The sequence below is a fragment of the Stigmatopora nigra genome, chromosome 1 (genome assembly GCF_051989575.1).
Source record: "Stigmatopora nigra isolate UIUO_SnigA chromosome 1, RoL_Snig_1.1, whole genome shotgun sequence".
Lineage (NCBI taxonomy): Eukaryota > Metazoa > Chordata > Actinopteri > Syngnathiformes > Syngnathidae > Stigmatopora > Stigmatopora nigra.
The window spans coordinates 935,610-955,252 of NC_135508.1; the positions used below are offsets into that span (position 1 = coordinate 935,610).

Genomic DNA, 19,643 nt, shown 5'->3' on the forward strand with positions numbered 1-19,643 from the left:
TTTATTTATTTATTTTTCTTTATGATTAAAGTCAGTGAGGCGTAAGAGTGGCGAACTGGTCACAGCCGGAATCCCGCAAACCAACCACGAGTGGAACATGGCAAATCCTTTATTCATTTCTAACAAAAAAAAGCAGAAGCTTTTAAGAAAAGGACTTTATGAAAAACACGTTTTTTTTATAACTAGTAGAATGTTGTGTGTGTCTTTAAAAAGAAAAGATAAATAGTGAGAGAATTAAAACGTTAATAATCAACATTACGTCAATCCAATGTGTTGCCTTCATGAAAATTGGAAACCAAGCTACTGAAGTGAGTCAAATACATAAGTAGATAAAAAAACATAAAAATAATTGTTTATGCAGATAAATATATTTTATTAAACTAAATAACAACAACTGGCGTGGTTGTAAAAAAATGAAAAATAAAACTTATGTTTAATGTCGCCCATTCATTTAATCAATTTATATACCGTATTTTCCGGACTATAAGTCACTTTTTTCAGTTTGGCTGCGAAATGTACTTTTTTTTAATAACTTTGACTAAATTTTTTTTAAATGCTCTCAAAAATCCAATTTCTACTACAATGCAATTTCAATAATGTATTTTCCGGACTATAAGTGTCACTTTTTGCTCAATTTGTGTTTTATTTTTATCTATTTTTAGGCTAAATTTATCATAAAAACAGTTCTTATGTTACATTAAAATATCCCTACTTGATTCACTTTTTTAATATTACTTTAACTTATTAAAAAAAAGCCACCCAAAAAAATCCAACTTATCCTCCAATGCAATTTGCTTACTGTATTTTCCGGATTATAAGTCAGTTTTTTCTAGTTTGGCTGGGCCTGTCTTTGATTTTTTTCACAAAAATTCATATTTTCATCCCAAAAAACTTAAATTACATTAAAATTTCTTCCCTTTTTTCTTATTACCTTAACTTATTAAACAAAAAAAAATGCCCCCTAAAAATCCAACCCTTTCATTTAGCATTTTTTTTCACTAGCGGTGTCTTAAATGCCTCAAAACCCCCAGGAAAAATCAATCCCACCAAAACACAAAAAATGGCAACATATAGCCAGGAAAATACGGTACCTAGCTAGCGCACAACAGTTAGCATTTTTTTCCCATTTACGTCACATCTGGAGCTCCCAAAAACTTTTGCGCCACCCAGAAGAAAATGCCTGTATTGGCAAAAAAAAAGTGAAAAAAAAAACAACCCTGAAATCCATGTGTGAAGATGAACCCGCATTTGACGTGCGCCGGCGGTATGCGGGTGTGCGGTCCACATACATGTGTCTGTCTCGACGTGTGGCATCAATTTTACATGTGGGTGACTGTTTGAGGCTTTCCATCCCCAGGCATCGCATCTCATTCATTTTTCAAGACGTCTCTCTCAACTTTAGTGTCTTTTGTGGCTTACGTGGGGGTGTTCCCCCCCATTTCTCCCCTACCTTCCCTTCCCCCGCGCATGTATTTTATAGCACCTCAGTTGTGGACGCCCCAGCACGAGAGCTCGGCATCACAAATTCATTTTATTTTCCAGTAGAGGACAAAAAAAACAGATGGAGGGGGGGAAAATTCATTTTCTGAACCGGTTATCCTCCTGACGAGGTTTGCCGGGGGTGCCGGAGCCTATCCCAGTAAAACTATGGGGCCTGGGCAGCGGAATTGATGGCTAGCCAATCAATTGCAGGCCACAAGAAAACAAAGGAAAACCAATTATAGCTAAGGGGCAATTTAGCATTAGCATTTGCCTTAGCATTAGCCTAGCTAACATGTTTGCAGAATGGGAAGGAAATTGTAGTACCCGGAGATGGAATAGTTTCATTCTCAGGAGTGTTTATCTTCATAAATGTCGCCGGGGGTGCTGGAGCATTCCCAGCTAGCTAGCCAATCAAAGGGCAACATGAGATAAACAAACATAATATAGCTAAGAACAATTTAGAGTGCTAATTTAGCCTAGCTAGCATGATTTTGGGGAGGGCGGGGAAAATAGTATAACATGACGATTCATTCATCCATTCATTACCCTCACAAGGGTCGCAGGGGGTGCTGGAGGCCAGCCAATCACAACTCAGTATGAAAAAACAACCAATTACTCGTAGCTAGTGTCGAATTAGGGTGCTAAATTAGCCTAGCATGGACATTTTTGGGCATGTGGAAGGAAAACGAGTAATGGAACACCCGGAGAAAACCCACACAGTGCTAAATTAGCCTAGCAAGGATATTTTTGGGCATGTGGGAGGAAAACTGGAGTAACTGAACACCCGGAGAAAACCCACACTGTGCTAAATTAGCCTAGCAAAGTGCTAGATTAGCCTAGCAAAGATATTTTGGGCATGTGGAAGGAAAACTGGAGTAACGGAACACCCGCAGAAAACCCACATAGATGGTTCAAATCCGGAATGGAAACCTCGAGGAATACACGCTAGCCACTCGCTAACGGTTAGCCCCTCCCAGTCAAAATGGATTGGACGCTTTTGTCAAGAATGGCAGCCAATAATGAAAAAAAAATGCTAAATACTTCAAAAAACTACAAGTTTTTCGGACTTACTACTAAAGTACTAGAAAACACGGCATTTCCCGTCGAGCCGGTTTTATCCGGGTACGAAACGAGTCGAAGCTAACCAGGACGGGACCGCCTCCGGAGAAGGCACTGTGGGCGCTCGGCCACTTGGCGGCGCCAAAAAAAGAAAAAAAATTAAAGAAGCCCCGCCTCCTGGCCAAAGCTTCGTCAGAGGGGCGACTGGGCAGAAAGCTCCGCCTCCTGGCCACTAGAGGTAGAGGTAACTGACCCAGTAAACGATGTTGAAGAGTAGGAAGGACGTAGGGAAAAAGACCCGCGAGTAGGAGTCCAACTCGCCGATGTTGAGGTGGACGCGTCCTTTCCTCCAGCCGCCATCTTTGCATTCGTCGTAGCAGCAGAAGAAGCTCTGGCAGTCTTTGCCGTCCAGGCAGCGCTCCGGGAAGTCGTCGTGGCGGTCCTGCCAGTAGGGGGCGTGGCCCCTGGGTGCCGCCGGGGCTCGGGGAGGCCGGCGCCTCGTGCCCAGGGACGAGTACGTCTGAAAAAAAAGACGGTGACCAGTTTGACATCATTGGGATCTGCTTGCTAGTGTGCTAATGTAATAATGTGCTAATGTGCTAATCTGCCAGTGTGCTAATGTGCTATTGTGCCAGTGTGCTAATCTGCTAGTGTGCTAAAATGCTAGTGTGCTAATGTGCTATTGTGCTAATCTGCTAGTGTGCTAATCTGATCGTGTGCTAATCTGCTAGTGTGCTAATGTGCAAGTGTGCTAATATGCTAGTGTGCTATTGTGCCAGTGTGCTAATGTGCTAGTGTGCTAATGTGCTATTGTGCCAGTGTGCTAATCTGCTAGTGTGCTAAAATGCTAGTGTGCTAATCTGCTAGTGTGCTAATCTGATCGTGTGCTAATGCTAGTGTGCAAGTGTGCTAATGCTAGTGTGCTAATATAATAATGCGCTAATGTTCTAATGTACCAGTGTGCTAATATACTAGTGTGCTAATGTGCAAGGGTGCTAATGTGCTAATGTGCTAGTGTGCTAATATACTAGTGTGCTAACATGCTAGTGTGCTAATATACTAGTGTGCTAACATGCTAGTGTGCTAATTTACTATTGTGCTAATGTAATGTGCTAGTGTGTGCTAATCTGATAGTGTGCTAATTCGGTCATGTGCTAATCTGGTAGTGCTAGTGTGCAAGGGTGCTACTGTGCTAATGTGCTAGTGTGCAAGGGTGCTACTGTGCTAATGTGCTAGTGTGCTAATGTAATAATTTGCTAATGTGTGTGCTAAACTGCTAATGCTTTAATGGTCTTCCCAACCGGACCTGGCCCCTCCCCCTTGTGTCCTAAGACCATCATTTGTCTTGGGCGAGCCGACGGCGGCGGGCGGCAGACGGCTTACCGATTTTTGCCTTTTGGCCGGAGGTCGGCGTACGCCGGAGGAGCAGTAGTTGAGCATGGCGTACTCGATCATGGCGGCGAAGACGAACAGGAAGCAGACCGTGACGAACAGGTCCATGGCCGTCACGTAGGAGACCCGGGGCAGCGAATTGCGGGCCACCGTGCTCAGCGTTGTCATGGTCAGCACCGTGGTGATGCCTGGAAAACACAAAATGGCGATCCACTTTACTGTGAGCCTTTAGTGGCGGGCCCTGAGTTCATAAGTAACCTTGAAATACCCCAAAAATAAAAGGAAGTCACCTGTAAATTCCCAAAACCAACAGGAAGTTACCTGGAAAGGCCCAAAACCAACAGGAAGTCACCTGGAGTTACCCAAAAACAACAGAAGTCACCTGGAGTTACCCAAAAACCAACCAGAAGTCACCCAAAAACAACAGGAAGTCACCTGCAAATGCCCCAAACCAACAGGAAGTTACCTGGAAAGGCCCAAAACCAACAGGAAGTCACCTGGAGTTACCCAAAAGCAATAGGAAGTCATCTGGAGTTACCCCAAAACAACAGGAAGTCACCTGCAAATGCCCTAAACCAACAGGAAGTCATCTGGAGTTACCCCAAAACAACAGGAAGTCACCTGCAAATGCCCTAAACCAACAGGAAGTCATCTGGAGTTACCCAAAAAAACAACAACATACAGTCATCTGGAGTTACCCAAAAAAACACAGGAAGTCACCTGCAAATGCCCAAAACCAACAGGAAGTCATCTGGAGTTACCAAAAAAAAAAAAACAACAACATAAAGTCACCTGGAGTTACCAAAAAAAAACACCTGCAAATGCCCAAAACCAACAGGAAGTTACATGAAAATGCCCAAAATCAACAGGAAGTCACCTGGAGTTACCCAAAAACAATAGGAAGTCATCTGCAGTTACCAAAAAACCAACAGGAAGTCACCTGGAGTTACCCCAAAAACCAACAGGAAGTCACCTGGAGTTACCCAAAAAACAACAACATAAAGTCACCTGGAAAGGCCCAAAACCAACAGGAAGTCATCTGCAGTTACAAAAAAAACAACAGGAAGTCACCTGGAGTTACCCCAAAAACCATCAGGAAGTCACCTGGAGTTACCCAAAAAACAACAACATAAAGTCACCTGGAAAGGCCCAAAACCAACAGGAAGTCACCAGGAGTTACCCAAAAAAACAACAACATAAAGTCACCTGGAAAGGCCCAAAACCAATAGGATGTCACCAGGAGTTACCCAAAAACAACAGGAAGTAATTTGGAGTTACCCCAAAACCAACAGGAAGTCACCTGGAGTTACCCAAAAAACAACAGGAAGTCAGTTGTAAAAGCCCCAAAACCAACAGCAATCGACAAATGAACAAGAACACCCCTCATAACGACTAAAAAAATGATCCAAAATTGACAGGAAGTGACCTAATAGTACCCTCAAATGACAAGAAAGTGACCCCACAATGAGAAATATCCAATCAATTTGAAGTTTTTTATGAGTGCGCTCCAACTTTAACGTGCTTAACTTTTCACTTTGATAAATAAATAATATATTTTTGATTTACAAATACGGTTTATATGCGAGGAATAAAAAAAATAATTCCCCCCATTTCCTCTCCCACTGTCTTTCGCCGCAACGTTTCCCCTGGCCGTTTCCATAGTAACGAGCGTCTGCTTTCTATTTCGAGCCGCCTACGACTCGTCTCGGGCTCGCTCGCTCGTTTATAATTTTGAAGGTAAACGAACGACTCTTCTTCTTCTTCTTCTTCTACTTCTTCTTTCTTCTTCTTCTCTTTCTTCTTCTTCTCTTTCTTCTTCTTCTTCTTCTTCTCTTTCTTTTGGCCGTCAAATGAAAGCCCGCTTCTCTTATTTTTTTTTGACACTTTAGTTCATTCTGGGAATTGTCTTTGGGCGATGCCATGGTAACCAAAATAAGAGAAGCCAATGAAAACAACATGTTGCCAGACAAAAAAAAAAAAGACAGTCCAAAAGTACTGCATATCGGATCTATTTAATGAAATCGAGTAGTGGCACCTCTACTTACAAATGAATGCTTCTAGATACAACATTTTCAGGTTAGGAAAGACTTTGATATGTAAATGAAGGTCCCAACATATGAAGAAAAGGAGATCAAAGTGACAAATTATCCCAAAATGTAAATGCAGTTGTTGTATTTGTTATTTTAATTTGAAATACAGTTCCTGAATTCGTTATACAGTTGTGTTATTCATTATTTATTTTGAAATTCAGTTTCTATGTTTGTAATGTTTTGTTTAAAATGCAGTTTGTTATCGTTATTTTATTTTGAAATGCAGTTTGTCATGGTTATTTTATTTTGAAATGCTGTTTTTGAAATCGTTATTTTATTTTGAAATGCAGTTCATGAATGTATTATTTTATTTTAAATGGGGTTCCCCAATTCATCATTTTATTTTGAAATGCAGTTTTTGAAATCACTATTTTATTTTGAAATGCAGTTCATGAATGTATTATTTTATTTTGAAATGGGGTTCCTTATCGTTATTTTATTTTGAAATGCAGTTCCTGTATTCTTTATTTTAATTTGAAATGCAGTTACTGATTTTTATTTTATTTTGAAATGCAGTTCGTATCAGTTATTTTATGTTGAAATGCAGTTCTTGTATTCTTAATTTTATTTTGAAATTCAGTTCCTGTATTTAGCATTTTATTTTGAAATGCAGTTCTTGTATTCATAATTTTATTTTGAAATGAAGTTCCTATATTTTATTTTGAAATGGGGTTCCTGAATTCGTTATTTTATTTTGAAATGGGGTTCCTGAATTAATGATTTGATTTTGAAAAGCAGTTTCTGCATTCATTATTTTATTTTGAAATGCGGTTTCTGAATTCATTATTTTATTTTGAAATGCAGTTTCTGTATTCTTAGTTTTATTTTGAAATGCAGTTTCTGTAATCTTAGTTTTATTTTGAAATGCAGTTTCTGTATTCTTAGTTTTATTTTGAAATGCAGTTTCTGTATTCTTAGTTTTATTTTGACATGCAGTTATTGTATTCGATTTGTGTTATTTCGAAATGTAGTTCCTGTATTCGTTAGTTTATTTTGAAATGCAATTCATGTATTCATTATTTTATTTTGAAATTAGAATTAGAATTAAATTGTATCCATCTTACAATCTATATAAAGCTGGGGTAGGCTCCAGCACCCCAGTGAGGATAAGCATTATTACAATACATTACCAAACATTTAAAATTGAATTCAAGGATACATCGTTTTTTTTATTTTTTTTCCTCAGGCTAACCATTTGTTTTTGATTTTGTTTGTTTTTCTTGTTTTAACGAGAGAGGCTTAAAAGCCAAGCACGGCGCATTAAAGTAGCTTCGAGGAGACCCAAAAAAAAAAACAACCAAAAAACAAAGATTTCTCTCCAAGGTTTCCTCAGGAAACTCATCCATTCTTCACCAAAAAAAAAGCTTTTTTACAGGCAAAATGTCAAATAAAGCCGAAAAGCCAGGACAGGACACACCCGCATTTTCAGACTTTGGCCATTTCCGAACCGGCTGAAGTTGACGATAAACCGCTTTATCCTCATTAGGTTCGCGGGGGGTGCCTGAGCCGGTCCCAGCTGACTTGGGTGGACTAAGTCCTCCTAGTTGCAAGATTGGCATCAATGTGGATTTTCACATTTTTTAAAGAACTAGAAGAAATAAATAATTAATAGCAGAAAATGTGTTATTTTATTTTGAAATGCCTTTCTTGGATTTGTTATTTTATTTTGAAATGCAGTTCCTGAATTTGTTTTTGTTTTTTGAAATGCAGCTCCTGTTTTCGTTGTTTTGTTTTAAAATGCAGTTATTTTATTCATTATTTCATTTTGAAATGAAGTTCCTGTATTTGGTATTTTATTTTGAAATGCAGTTTTTGGATTTGTTCTTTTATTTTGAAATCCAGTTCTCGTATTCATTATTTTATTTTGAAACAGGTCTTGCATTCATTTTTTTATTTTGAAACAGGTCTTGTATTCATTATTTTATTTTGAAAGGCAATTCCTGGATTCATTCTTTTATTTTGAAATCCATTTCTCGTATTCATTTTTTTTAAACGCAGGTCTGGTATTCATTATTTTATTTTGAAATGCAGTTCCTGGATTTGTTATTTTATTTTGAAATTCAGGTCCTGTTTTCATTATTTTATTTTGGCATACAGTTCTTGTTTTCATTATTTTATTTTGTTCTTAAAAGCAGTTTGTTTATTTGGCATTTTATTTTGAAATGCAGTTCTTGTATTCATTATTTTATTTAGAAATGCAGTTCTTGTATTCGTTATTTTATTTTGAAATGAAGTTCCCGTAATTGTTATTTTATTTAGAAATGCAGTTCCTATATTCTTCATTTAATTTTGAAATGCAGTTCTCGGATTCATTATTTTATGTTGAAATGCAGTTCTCGGATTCATTATTTTATGTTGAAATGCAGTTCTCGGATTCATTATTTTATGTTGAAATGCAGTTCCGTTATTTTCACAATTTTATGAATGAAAAAAAATATATATATACGCTTTCAAAATAATTTATAGTGGAAACTCGCAATAAGTGAAGTCGCGATAATTGAGGGAAGACTGTAATTCAATGTAAAACCTGCCTCTACTTATCAAACAAGTCCTGGACCCAATACATTTTGTAAGTAGAGGTACTACTATATCTCTAAACTCCCTCCTGGAATCGAGCCCGAATCTCCCCTTTCTCCCGCCAGCACATATTGGCGGCCTAGCGAGACGGTTTAGCAAAACCCGTCAATCTCTCGGGCTCAGCGAAGGCGAGATTTCCCCATGATCTCCTGCTTCCTCGGCGACATCTGGCAACCCGTTTTGTTTAGCGTTCTTGTTTTACGGCGGCCTTTTCTTCGCCTTATCGCTCCTCCTCCTCCCGCCGCCGCCGCCGCCACCGCCGCCCCTCCGGCTCTCAGACGCAAAAAAACGGGGGCGATGAACCAGAGACGACAGGCTAAATGACTTTGCGTCGTCCAGTCGAATGGAGATGTTTATCGTGGGGGGGAGGGGAGGGGCGGGGTTGTTGACAGTGGCTGCCTGTTTGTCGGGGCGAGCTTTTTCCGCGTGTAACGCACCCGCGTTCTAAACGCCGGAAGAGTGTTTTATTAGGTTTGTAAGACGGCTCGACCCGCGGGTTGCTAGTGGCCGGCCGGCGGCGTGGGAGGAAATGCAATGGATGGCTTTTGACAGGGAAATCTGGGTGTGGAGTGGTACCTCCATTGACCAAATTGGAACGGGGATGTCGTCAATCGGAAATCGGATTGGAATTTAAGGGAAATATGGCTAGATTGCGGCATTTTCAGAGATGCGAAATTGGGTAGAAAATATCTTTTAAAAAATCTTTCAGTTTAAGATATGACAGATACGACTGACTGGTAGGGTGACGGGTAGGGTGACTGGTAGGGTGGTGTGACTGGTAGGGTGGAGTGACTGGTAGGGTGGAGTGACTGGTAGGGTGGTGTGACTGGTAGGGTGACTGGTAGGGTGGTGTGACTGGTAGGGTGGTGTGCCTGGTAGGGTGACTGGTGGGTTGACTGGTGGGGTGATTGGTAGGGTGACTGGTAGGGTGACTGGTAGGGTGACTGGTAGGGTGACTGGCAGGGTGACGGGTAGGGTGACTGGTAGGGTGGGGTGACTGGTAGGGTGACTGGTGGGTTGACTGGTGGGGTGACTGGTGGGGTGACTGGTAGGGTGACTGGTAGGGTGGGGTGACTGGTAGGGTGGGGTGACTGGTAGGTTTGACGGGTAGGGTGACTGGTAGGGTGACAGGTAGGGTGACGGGTAGGGTGACGGGTAGGGTGACTAGTAGGGTGACTGGTAGGGTGACTGGTGGGTTGACTGGTGGGGTGACTGGTAGGGTGCCTGGTAGGGTGCCTAGTAGGGTGACTGGTAGGGTGACTGGTGGGTTGACTGGTGGGGTGACTGGTAGGGTGACTGGTAGGGTGACTGGTAGGGTGACTGGTAGGGTGACTGGTAGGGTGACTGGTAGGGTGACTGGTAGGGTGACTGGTAGGGTGACTGGTAGGGTGACTGGTAGGGTGACTGGCAGGGTGACTGGCAGGGTGACTGGTAGGGTGACTGGTAGGGTGACTGGTAGGGTGACTGGTAGGGTGACTGGTAGGGTGACTGGTAGGGTGACTGGTAGGGTGACTGGTAGGGTGACTGGTAGGGTGACTGGTAGGGTGACTGGTAGGGTGACTGGTAGGGTGACTGGTAGGGTGTTGTGACTGGTAGGGTGGGGTGACTGGTAGGCTTGACTGGTAGGGTGACTGGTAGGGTGACTGGTAGGGTGACTGGTAGGGTGACGGGTAGGGTGACGGGTAGGGTGTTGTGACTGGTAGGGTGGAGTGACTGGTAGGGTGGAGTGACTGGTAGCGTGGAGTGACTGGTAGCGTGGTGTGACTGGTAGGGTGTTATGACCGGTATAGTGGTATGATGACTCACAGTTCTGGGGTCATGGGTTTGACCCCAGATTGGTCCTCACTATGTGGAGTTTGCATGTTCTCCCCTGGGCTTGCTTGGGTTTTTCTCTGGGTAATCCCCTTTCCTCCCACATTGCCCAAAAAGGCATGCTAGGCTAATTTTATGCTAATTTGCCCTTAAGTATTAATGCAATTTGTTGTTTGTGTCATTGTGCCCTGCTATTGGCTAGCCATTAATTCAGGCTGTCCACTGGGATAGCCTCCAGCACCCCTCTGTGACCCATGTGAGGATTAGCACTACACAAAATAAATGATAACCAACACACACCGGAATTCCACGGTGGAACAATACCTGAAAAAAATAATAATCTAGAAAATTAACCCCAAATAAACCTGAAAAAAATGGGTAAGAGCTCTAAGTCACCCCCAAAATAAATTGCACCCTGCATAGTCGCCCACATTGCTTAGAGCTAAAACCAGCCCTTACAGGAGGCCAGTTTGAAACATGTATTTCCTCATACGACGGCCATTTTGACACCCGAATTTACTCACCCAGGGCCGTCCTAGCCGGCGTGGCGTCGCTTTTAATCCAGAAGGACACCCAAGAGAGGACCACGGTGAGGATACACGGGATGTACGTCTGGATGGTGAAGTAGCCCATCCTTCTACTCAGGTCAAAATACACCGTCATCAATACGTAGTCTCCTACAAAAAAACAAAATGGCGGCATTAAGGGGATGGATGCCATATGGAAAATGGACTTTTTAATCGCCTGTATACAAACAGTCGTCACTCTCCGGGGTCTTCGTGCCCACCGACTGTGAAATTACGCGAGTGGGTAAATCTTCTGCCAAGGCGCGTTTTGGCCAAAAATGGCGGCGGCGGCGGGCATTGAGGGAAATGAATTTTGCCACTTTGCGTCTTAGCGCTCGTGACTGAGTTGGATGGCGGGCTGGAAGAGACGCTCTTAAAGTGGCGGCGTCACCCGAGGGGGTGCTTGACTCAATTCGCCCCGTGAGACAACCCGGGGAGTATTTTCTTGGCGAAAATAAAGCTGAGGAAAAAGCGGCGAGTTTGTTACAGGAAGTGATGTCGGCGAAGACAGTCTTGTTGGAGCATTTAGCGTATCTGGATGGATCAATATTGCTTAATTATTGTGTGAAAATGTCCCTTGGCCCTTCTTGTTGATGTGTAACACAACTCTTAATCACTACTATGACAACTACTGCGGCTCTATTTAGTGGGTGGAGAACACAACCCACTACTACCAAAGCTCCATTTAGTGGATGGATAACAATTCCTGACCACAACTACTACTACTGCTGCTACTACTAAAACTACTACTACTACTACAGCTGCTATTATTACTGGTACTACTACTACTACTACTACAGCTGCTATTATTACTGGTACTACTACTACTACTACAGCTGCTATTATTACTGGTACTACTACTACTACTACTACAGCTGCTATTATTACTGGTACTACTACTACTGCTGCTACAACTACTAATACTACAACTACTAATACTACCACTAATACTACAACTACTAATACTACCACTAATACTACAACTACTAAAACTACCACTAATACTACAACTACTAAAACTACCACTAATACTACAACTACTAATACTACCACTAATACTACAACTACTAATACTACCACTAATACTACAACTACTAATACTACCACTAATACTACAATTACTAATACTACTACTACTGCTACTACTATTACTGCTACTGCAACTACTATTACTGCTACTGCTACTACCATTACTATTACTGGTACTACTATTACTGCTACTACTATTACTGCTACTGCAACTACTATTACTGCTACTGCTACTACCATTACTATTACTGGTACTACTATTACTGCTACTACTATTACTGCTACTACTATTACTGCTACTGCTACTACTATTACTGCTACTGCTACTACTATTACTGCTACTGCTACTACTATTACTGCTACTGCTACTACTGCTACTGCTACTACTATTACTGCTACTACTATTACTGCTACTGCTACTACTATTACTGCTACTGCTACTACTATTACTGCTACTGCTACTACTATTACTGCTACTGCTATTACTATTACTGCTACTACTATTACTGCTACTACCGCTACTACTACTACTACTACCGCTACTACTACTACTACTACTACTACTGCTACTACTACTACCACTACTACTACTACTGCTACTACTACCCCTACTACTACTGATACTACAATTATAACTAGTACTCCTACTACTACTCCTACTACTACTACTGATACTACAATTATAACTAGTACTACTATTACTACTAAAGTGCCATCTAGAGGATGCATAACACAAATTTGAAATTGAATTCTCAAGTCAGTATTTGAACTCTAACGGCACAATTTGATTTTTTTTAATCTCAGTGTAGTCCATCACACGTTATTGAGTAAAGCACCCCCCCGAGGTGATGGCAGCTCTTTAATCCCGACACCCCCCGCACCCCTTTCGGGTAGAACTCGACTCACCCCGAATAATAATGAAATAAAAACGAGTCTTTCATTAACCGTGTCATGTTACGGGACCGGCTCATTTGTAACAGCCAGCGCGTCGGCCATTAAAATAAAACCGCCATTAAAAATAAATTAGGCGGCGGCTTGTACGCGGGTGGCGTTCGTCGCACCTGGCGGAACGACAACATTCCGCTAAACGACGAACGGCGATTGGGCGGAGCTTGAAAACTGCATTTCCCCGAATATAAGACGACGTTTTTTGCAGTAAAATAAGCGTAAAAACAGGTAGTTTTACATGCTGAATATTGACATGATACACATTTTCCAACACTAGATGGCGCCAGACAGCTGATTGGTTAAATGTATACATTAAAAAAGACATTTATTTACAAATGTGATTGTACTTTAGTTTAGTAAATGTTCAAATATTAAGATGGCGGCCCGGTGGCTGAGTGGTTAATGCGTCGGCCTAACAGTGAGGGGTTCTGGGTTCAAATCCAGGTCTTGTCCACGTGTGGAGTTTGCAACGATCTCCCCGGGCTTGTGTGGGTTTTCTCCGGGTACTCCGGTTTCCTCCCAAATTCCAACAACATGCATGCTAGGCTAATTGTGTGCTAAAATCGTTGGCCTCACAGCTTTGGGATTCTGGGTTCGAATCCAGGTCACGTCCACATGTGTGTGGAGTTTACATGTTCTCCCTGGGCCTGTGTGGGTTTTCTCCGGGTACTCCGGTTTCCTCCCACATTCCAACAACATGCATGCTATGCTAATTGTACGCTAAATAGCTCCTGAATTTGAGTGATTGGTTGGTAAATTAAGGGTGTCAGCTGGGATGGACTCCAGCACCCCCTGCGACCCTAATGAGTATAAAGCGGCTCTGAAAATGAATTAAGATTTCTTGTTATGATGTTTTGTTTTGGATTTACTGGAATTATTTTGGGTATAAAAATTGTCTATTTTTTCAAAAGAGGGCGTCGTCTTATATTCAGGCCAATAGCGATGTGGAGGCGTGGCTTACCTGCAGTGGTGGCCAAAACGTCACTGGTGTTTCGCAATCCCATGAAGTCAAACTGGTAAAGACGCCAGTATTTCTGGTCTGATGTTTCCACAGAGTTTCGCTTCCACTTGTAAACTATTTCGTCTCGCGGGTAACCGTCTGAAAACAGAAAATGTGGGTGTTAGGGACTGGCAGCCATTCAAAAAGTAGATTTACATTTTTGGGTCATTTCCGGTATGTTTTTGAGTAACTTTCTGGAAATTTTTGGGCCCTTTCTGGAGATATTTGGGTCATTTTTTGTAGATTTTTGGGGGATTTTCTCTAGATTTTTGGGTGATTTTCTCTAGATTTTTGGGTGACTTTCTCTAGATTTTTGGGTGATTTTCTCTAGATTTTTGGGTGGCTTTCTCTAGATTTTTGGGTGGCTTTCTCTAGATTTTTGGGTGACTTTCTCTAGATTTTTGGGTGATTTTCCATAGATTTTTTGGTGACTTTCTCTAGATTTTTGGGTGACTTTCTCTAGATTTTTGGGTGACTTTCTCTAAATTTTTGGGTGACTTTCTCTGGATTTTTGGGTGACTCTCTAGATTTTTGGGTGACTTTCTCTAGATTTTTGGGTGACTTTCTCTAGATTTTTGGGTGACTTTTTCTAGATTTTTGAGTCACTTTCTGAAGATTTTTGGGTCACTTCCAGTAGATTTTCGTGCAACTTCATGGACATTTTTGGGTCACTTCCTAGAGATTTTTGGGTCACTGTGCAATAATTCACTTATTTTTTTTAGGTAAATAAGAAATATCCCAAAATGTCTTTACTCTCTTGTTTTTATTAAATAATAAAATCTTTAAAAAGGAAGTATTTCATGCAAAAACAAATGTATTTTTTTTAAGTCAGCGGAATAATTCCCTTATTTTTTATGTAAATAAAAAATGTCCTAAAATATATTTACTCCGATTTTTATTAAATAATAAAATATAAAAAAGGACATATTTCATGCAAAAAGGACTAAAAAATGAATTTAATTTAAATAAATAAATCTCTGGAATAATTCACTTATTTTTTAAGTAAATAAAAGATATCCTAAAATACTATTATCTCGTTTTCATTAAATAAAAAAATATAAAATAAAAACTAATTCATGCAAAAAGGAGACAAAATGAGCCTATTTTTCCGTCTTTTATGCTAGCAAATGACCCAAAACTTGTCATATAATGCAATCAAAAAATGCCATAAAACATGTTCCTGATAAAAGCCAATTCCAGATGAGCGTTTTGTATTTTTTTTTAGGCTACTTGTCTTAAAAAAAAGTCCCCCTCAGCCATTTTGGAGCGGCTTCTCCAAATGCAATTTCCGTTATTCTTTAATTACAAAGAGATCCCATCTAATCGAAGAAAAAAAAATCCTCCATAAGACGCATTTATGAGCTCTTTTGAATCTTCCAATCAGCCCAGGTCGCAAAAAAATATGGAAAATGGCAAAAAAATAAAAATAAAAATTGGATACCCCATCCCAATCGATATGTTTTTGGTGTCATTTGGTGACACAAAAATAGTCCAAAATCAATCAAAACAGGCATCAAAATTGACCAAAATCAATCAAAACGGGCACAAAAATCGACCAGAATCAATCAAAAGGGGCACAAAAATCGACCAAAATCAATCAAAAGTGGGCACAAAAATCGACCAGAATCAATCAAAAGGGGCACAAAAATCGACCAAAATCAACCAAAAAGGGCACAAAAATCGACCAAAATCAACCAAAAAGGGCACAAAAATCGACCAAAATCAATCAAACGGGCACAAAAATTGATCAAAATCAATCAAAAAGGGGCACAAAAATCAACCAAAATCAATCTAAAGAGGCACGAAAATCAACCAAAATCCACCTAAAGAGGCACGAAAATCAACCAAAATCAATGAAAAAGGGCACAAAAATTGATCAAAATCAATCAAAAATGGAACAAAAATCGACCAAAATCAATCAAAACGGGCACAAAAATTGACCAAAATCAATATGAAGTGAGTTTTTGTGCACTGTCATTGGCTGGCGACCAATTCAGGGTGTCCCCGGCGGTAAAAAAAGAACAACTTACAACTGGAAAAGACGAGAGGACAGGAGTGCTCGTCCATGGGGAAATTATGCAGTTGCAGCTGACATTCGGCGTTGATGGTCATTCTGAACAGACGGACAAAAAAAAAAAAAAAACAACACAAAGACACTTTTGACACCCGCGTTTAAGACTTCATCTTCCCGATGGACAATGTGAATAACAAGATTGTGATGGCTGAGTTATTCCGTGAAATCCAATGAATACAGTCATACCTCTACTTACAAATGCCTCTAGCTACGAACATTTCAGGTAACACATTTTTTTGTATATGCAAATGAGTGACTGTCATTTTATTTTGTCGCGAATGCATTGATTCTCACTTTAGAACCTCGCTGGACTCTCATTGGCTGTCTCACAACAACCAATATCCATGTTTCAAGATTCTCTCTTAGATACCTGTCCACTTCAGCTAAATGCTCCCCTTATTAAGTCATTAAATAAATGTACAAATTCAACATGGTACATATTTACACACACCAACACACACACACACAAACACACCCACAACACCCAAACCCACAAGCACAGCCACACAGACAAAAACACAAACACACACACCCACATACACAACCACACCCACACACAAAAACACATACACACCCACAGATCCACACGCAAAACACACACCCACAGAAGCACGCCCCACACACAAAAAAACACACAAAAACACACTCACAGACACTTACACCCACACAAACACACCCACAGACACTTACACCCACACAAACACACATACACCCACCCACACAGACACCCACATACACAACCACACCCACACACATACACACACACAAAAACACACACACCCACAGATCCACACGCAAAACACACACCCACAGGGGCACCCCCCACACACAAAAAAACACACAAAAACACACCCACAGACACTTACACCCACACAAACACACATACACCCACCCACACAGACACCCACATACGAAACCACACCCACACACATACACCCCCCCCCCCACACACATACACCCCCCCCACACACACACACAAAAACACACACACCCACAGATCCACACGCAAAACACACACCCACAGAGGCACGCCCCACACACAAAAAAACACACAAAAACACACCCACAGACACTTACACCCACACAAACACACCCACAGACACTTACACCCACACAAACACACACATACACCCCCCACACAAACAAAAACACAACCACACACACATACACAACCACACCCACACAAACACCCCCCCCCCCAAAAACACATACACACCCACAGATCAACACGCAAAACACACACACCCACAGAGCCCCCCCCCCCACACACACACACAAAAACACACCCACAGACACTTACACCCACACAAACACACACATACACCCACCCAAACAAACAAACACGAACCCACACCCACAAAAAAAAACACACACACCCACACACAGACACACACAAACACACTCACACGCACACAAAACACACCCATACCCACAACACACACACACACGAACAAACACACAAAAAAACACACCCAGACACTTACACCCACACAAACACACACACCCACCTACACAAATACAAACCCACCCACACACACACAGACACAAACACACACACTCACATGCACACAACACACACGAACAAACACACACATGTCTAAAATATAGTCCAAAATCTCTGAATGGCCTAATATTCCACTTGACCAATACGTTAGTTAAATGAGCTGATAAGAACAAAGTCTCCTCCCTGCATTAGTGAGTGGTTCATGTCATTTTTTTTTGTACATTTCGAGCCACTCCAAATTCACTGACAGTCGACGACGGCTGTCCTTTTCCAGATAAAAAGACCAAATAAAAAAAAAAAACAAAGCAGAGAATCAAACCCCCGTTTTGTCGGTAAGGGGGGTGTTTTGCCACCCGCACATTTTCCATTGCGCCATCAAAGGAAGCCGCCAGACGAGCGGAAAAAAGCGGCGAGGTGCTGACATTTTTTTTTGTCGACGGAAAAAAAACGGCGTGATGGCCAATCACCTTCATCTCACCCGGAGGTGGAAAAGTTTTTTTTTTTTTATAAATATATTTTTTATATTTTCTCCAAGGCCACTGTCAAAAAATAATAAGATAAAATAAATACCAGAACTGACTTCAAAATCCTTCCACTTTCATCCTTTAAACATGAATTGATTTGATTCGTCCATTTTTATTCCAAATCGCTTATCCTGGCTATGTTCACGGGGGGTGCCGGAGCCTATCCCAGGAAACTACAGTGCACCACCCTGAATTCATGGCCTGTAATTGGCAGGATACAATGAGACAAATGACCAATCATATAAATGAGTTAGCATACAATTAGCCTAGCATGCATTTTTTTCAGGGTATGTGGAAGGAAAATGGAGCACCCAGAAAAAAACCCACGTAAGCCTGGGAAGAACATGCCAACTCCACACAGTGAGGACAAAACCTGGGCGGCTTATACGCGAGAGATTGTAAAATTCAATGATTTTAAGGCAAATTCAAATAAAATAAAAAATATAAAAAATAAATAAATTAATATATACACAAATAGAGATACATATATATGAATAAATACATTAATATATTTATAAATAAACAAATAAATATATAAATAAAAGTGTGTTGCTGAAAAAAACCCTCACCTGAGCGTGTAGAGTATTTTCCCATTGTCGCGTATTCGAAGCAGCTGATTGGGCGTGGTGATCCAATGGGAGTCTGCCGTCTTGGAATTCCTGAAGATGGTGTCGGGCAGCCAGATCAGGCCCACCATGTTGCTAAAACAATAAGGAATAAGGAATAAGTAATAGGGAATGAGGAATAAAGGAATAAGTAATAGGGGATAGGGAATAGGGAATAAGGAATAGGGAACAAGGGAATAGTGAATAAAGAAATAAGGTATAAGGATTTAGGGAAAAATAAATTAGGGAATAAGGAATAGGGAATAAGGTATAAGGATTTAGGGAATAATGAATTCGGGAATAAGGAATAGGGAATAAGGGAATACGGTATAAGGATTTAGGGAATAATTAATTAGGGAATAAGGAATAGGGAATTAAGAATAAGGGAATAAGGTATAAGGATTTAGGGAATAATGAATTAGGGAATAAGGAATAGGGAATAAAGTATAAGGATTTAGGGAATAATGAATTCGGGAATAAGGAATAGGGAATAAGGGAATACGGTATAAGGATTTAGGGAATAATTAATTAGGGAATAAGGAATAGGGGATAGGGAATAAAGTATAAGGATTTAGGGAATAAGGAATAGGGAATTAAGAATAAGGGAATAAAGTATAATGATTTAGGGAATAATGAATCCAGGAATAAGGAATAGAGAAGAAGGAATAAGGGAATAAGGTATAAGGATTTAGGGAACAATTAATTAGGGAATAAGGAATAGGGGATAGGGAATAAGGAATAAGGTATAAGGATTTGGAGAATAATGAATTAGGGAATAAGGAATAGGGAATAAGGTATAAGGATTTAGGGAATAATGAATTCGGGAATAAGGAATAGGGAATAAGGTACAAGGATTTGGGGAATAAGGAAAAGGGAATAAGAAATTAGGGAATAAAGAATTAGGGAATAAGGAATTAGGGAATAAGGAATTAGGCAATAAGGAATGAGGAATTAGGGAATAAGGAATTAGGGAATAAGGAA

At 40.7% G+C, this 19,643-nt stretch overlaps 1 protein-coding gene across 1 annotated transcript in view; it reads right to left on the minus strand.

Moving 5' to 3' along the window:
- Positions 1-2,622: 2,622 nt before the first annotated feature.
- LOC144202858 (gamma-aminobutyric acid receptor subunit gamma-3-like) overlaps positions 2,623-19,643 on the minus strand; it is a 42,611-nt gene continuing 25,590 nt past the window's right edge. Inside the window, exons 5-10 of the mRNA XM_077725923.1 lie at positions 18,627-18,758; positions 15,986-16,068; positions 13,917-14,054; positions 10,937-11,089; positions 3,925-4,121; positions 2,623-3,061 (exon numbers count right to left, since the gene is read on the minus strand). Of these exons, the coding sequence (XP_077582049.1) occupies positions 2,774-3,061; positions 3,925-4,121; positions 10,937-11,089; positions 13,917-14,054; positions 15,986-16,068; positions 18,627-18,758 (991 nt within the window). The 3' untranslated portion in view covers positions 2,623-2,773. The remainder of the gene's footprint in view (positions 3,062-3,924; positions 4,122-10,936; positions 11,090-13,916; positions 14,055-15,985; positions 16,069-18,626; positions 18,759-19,643) is intronic.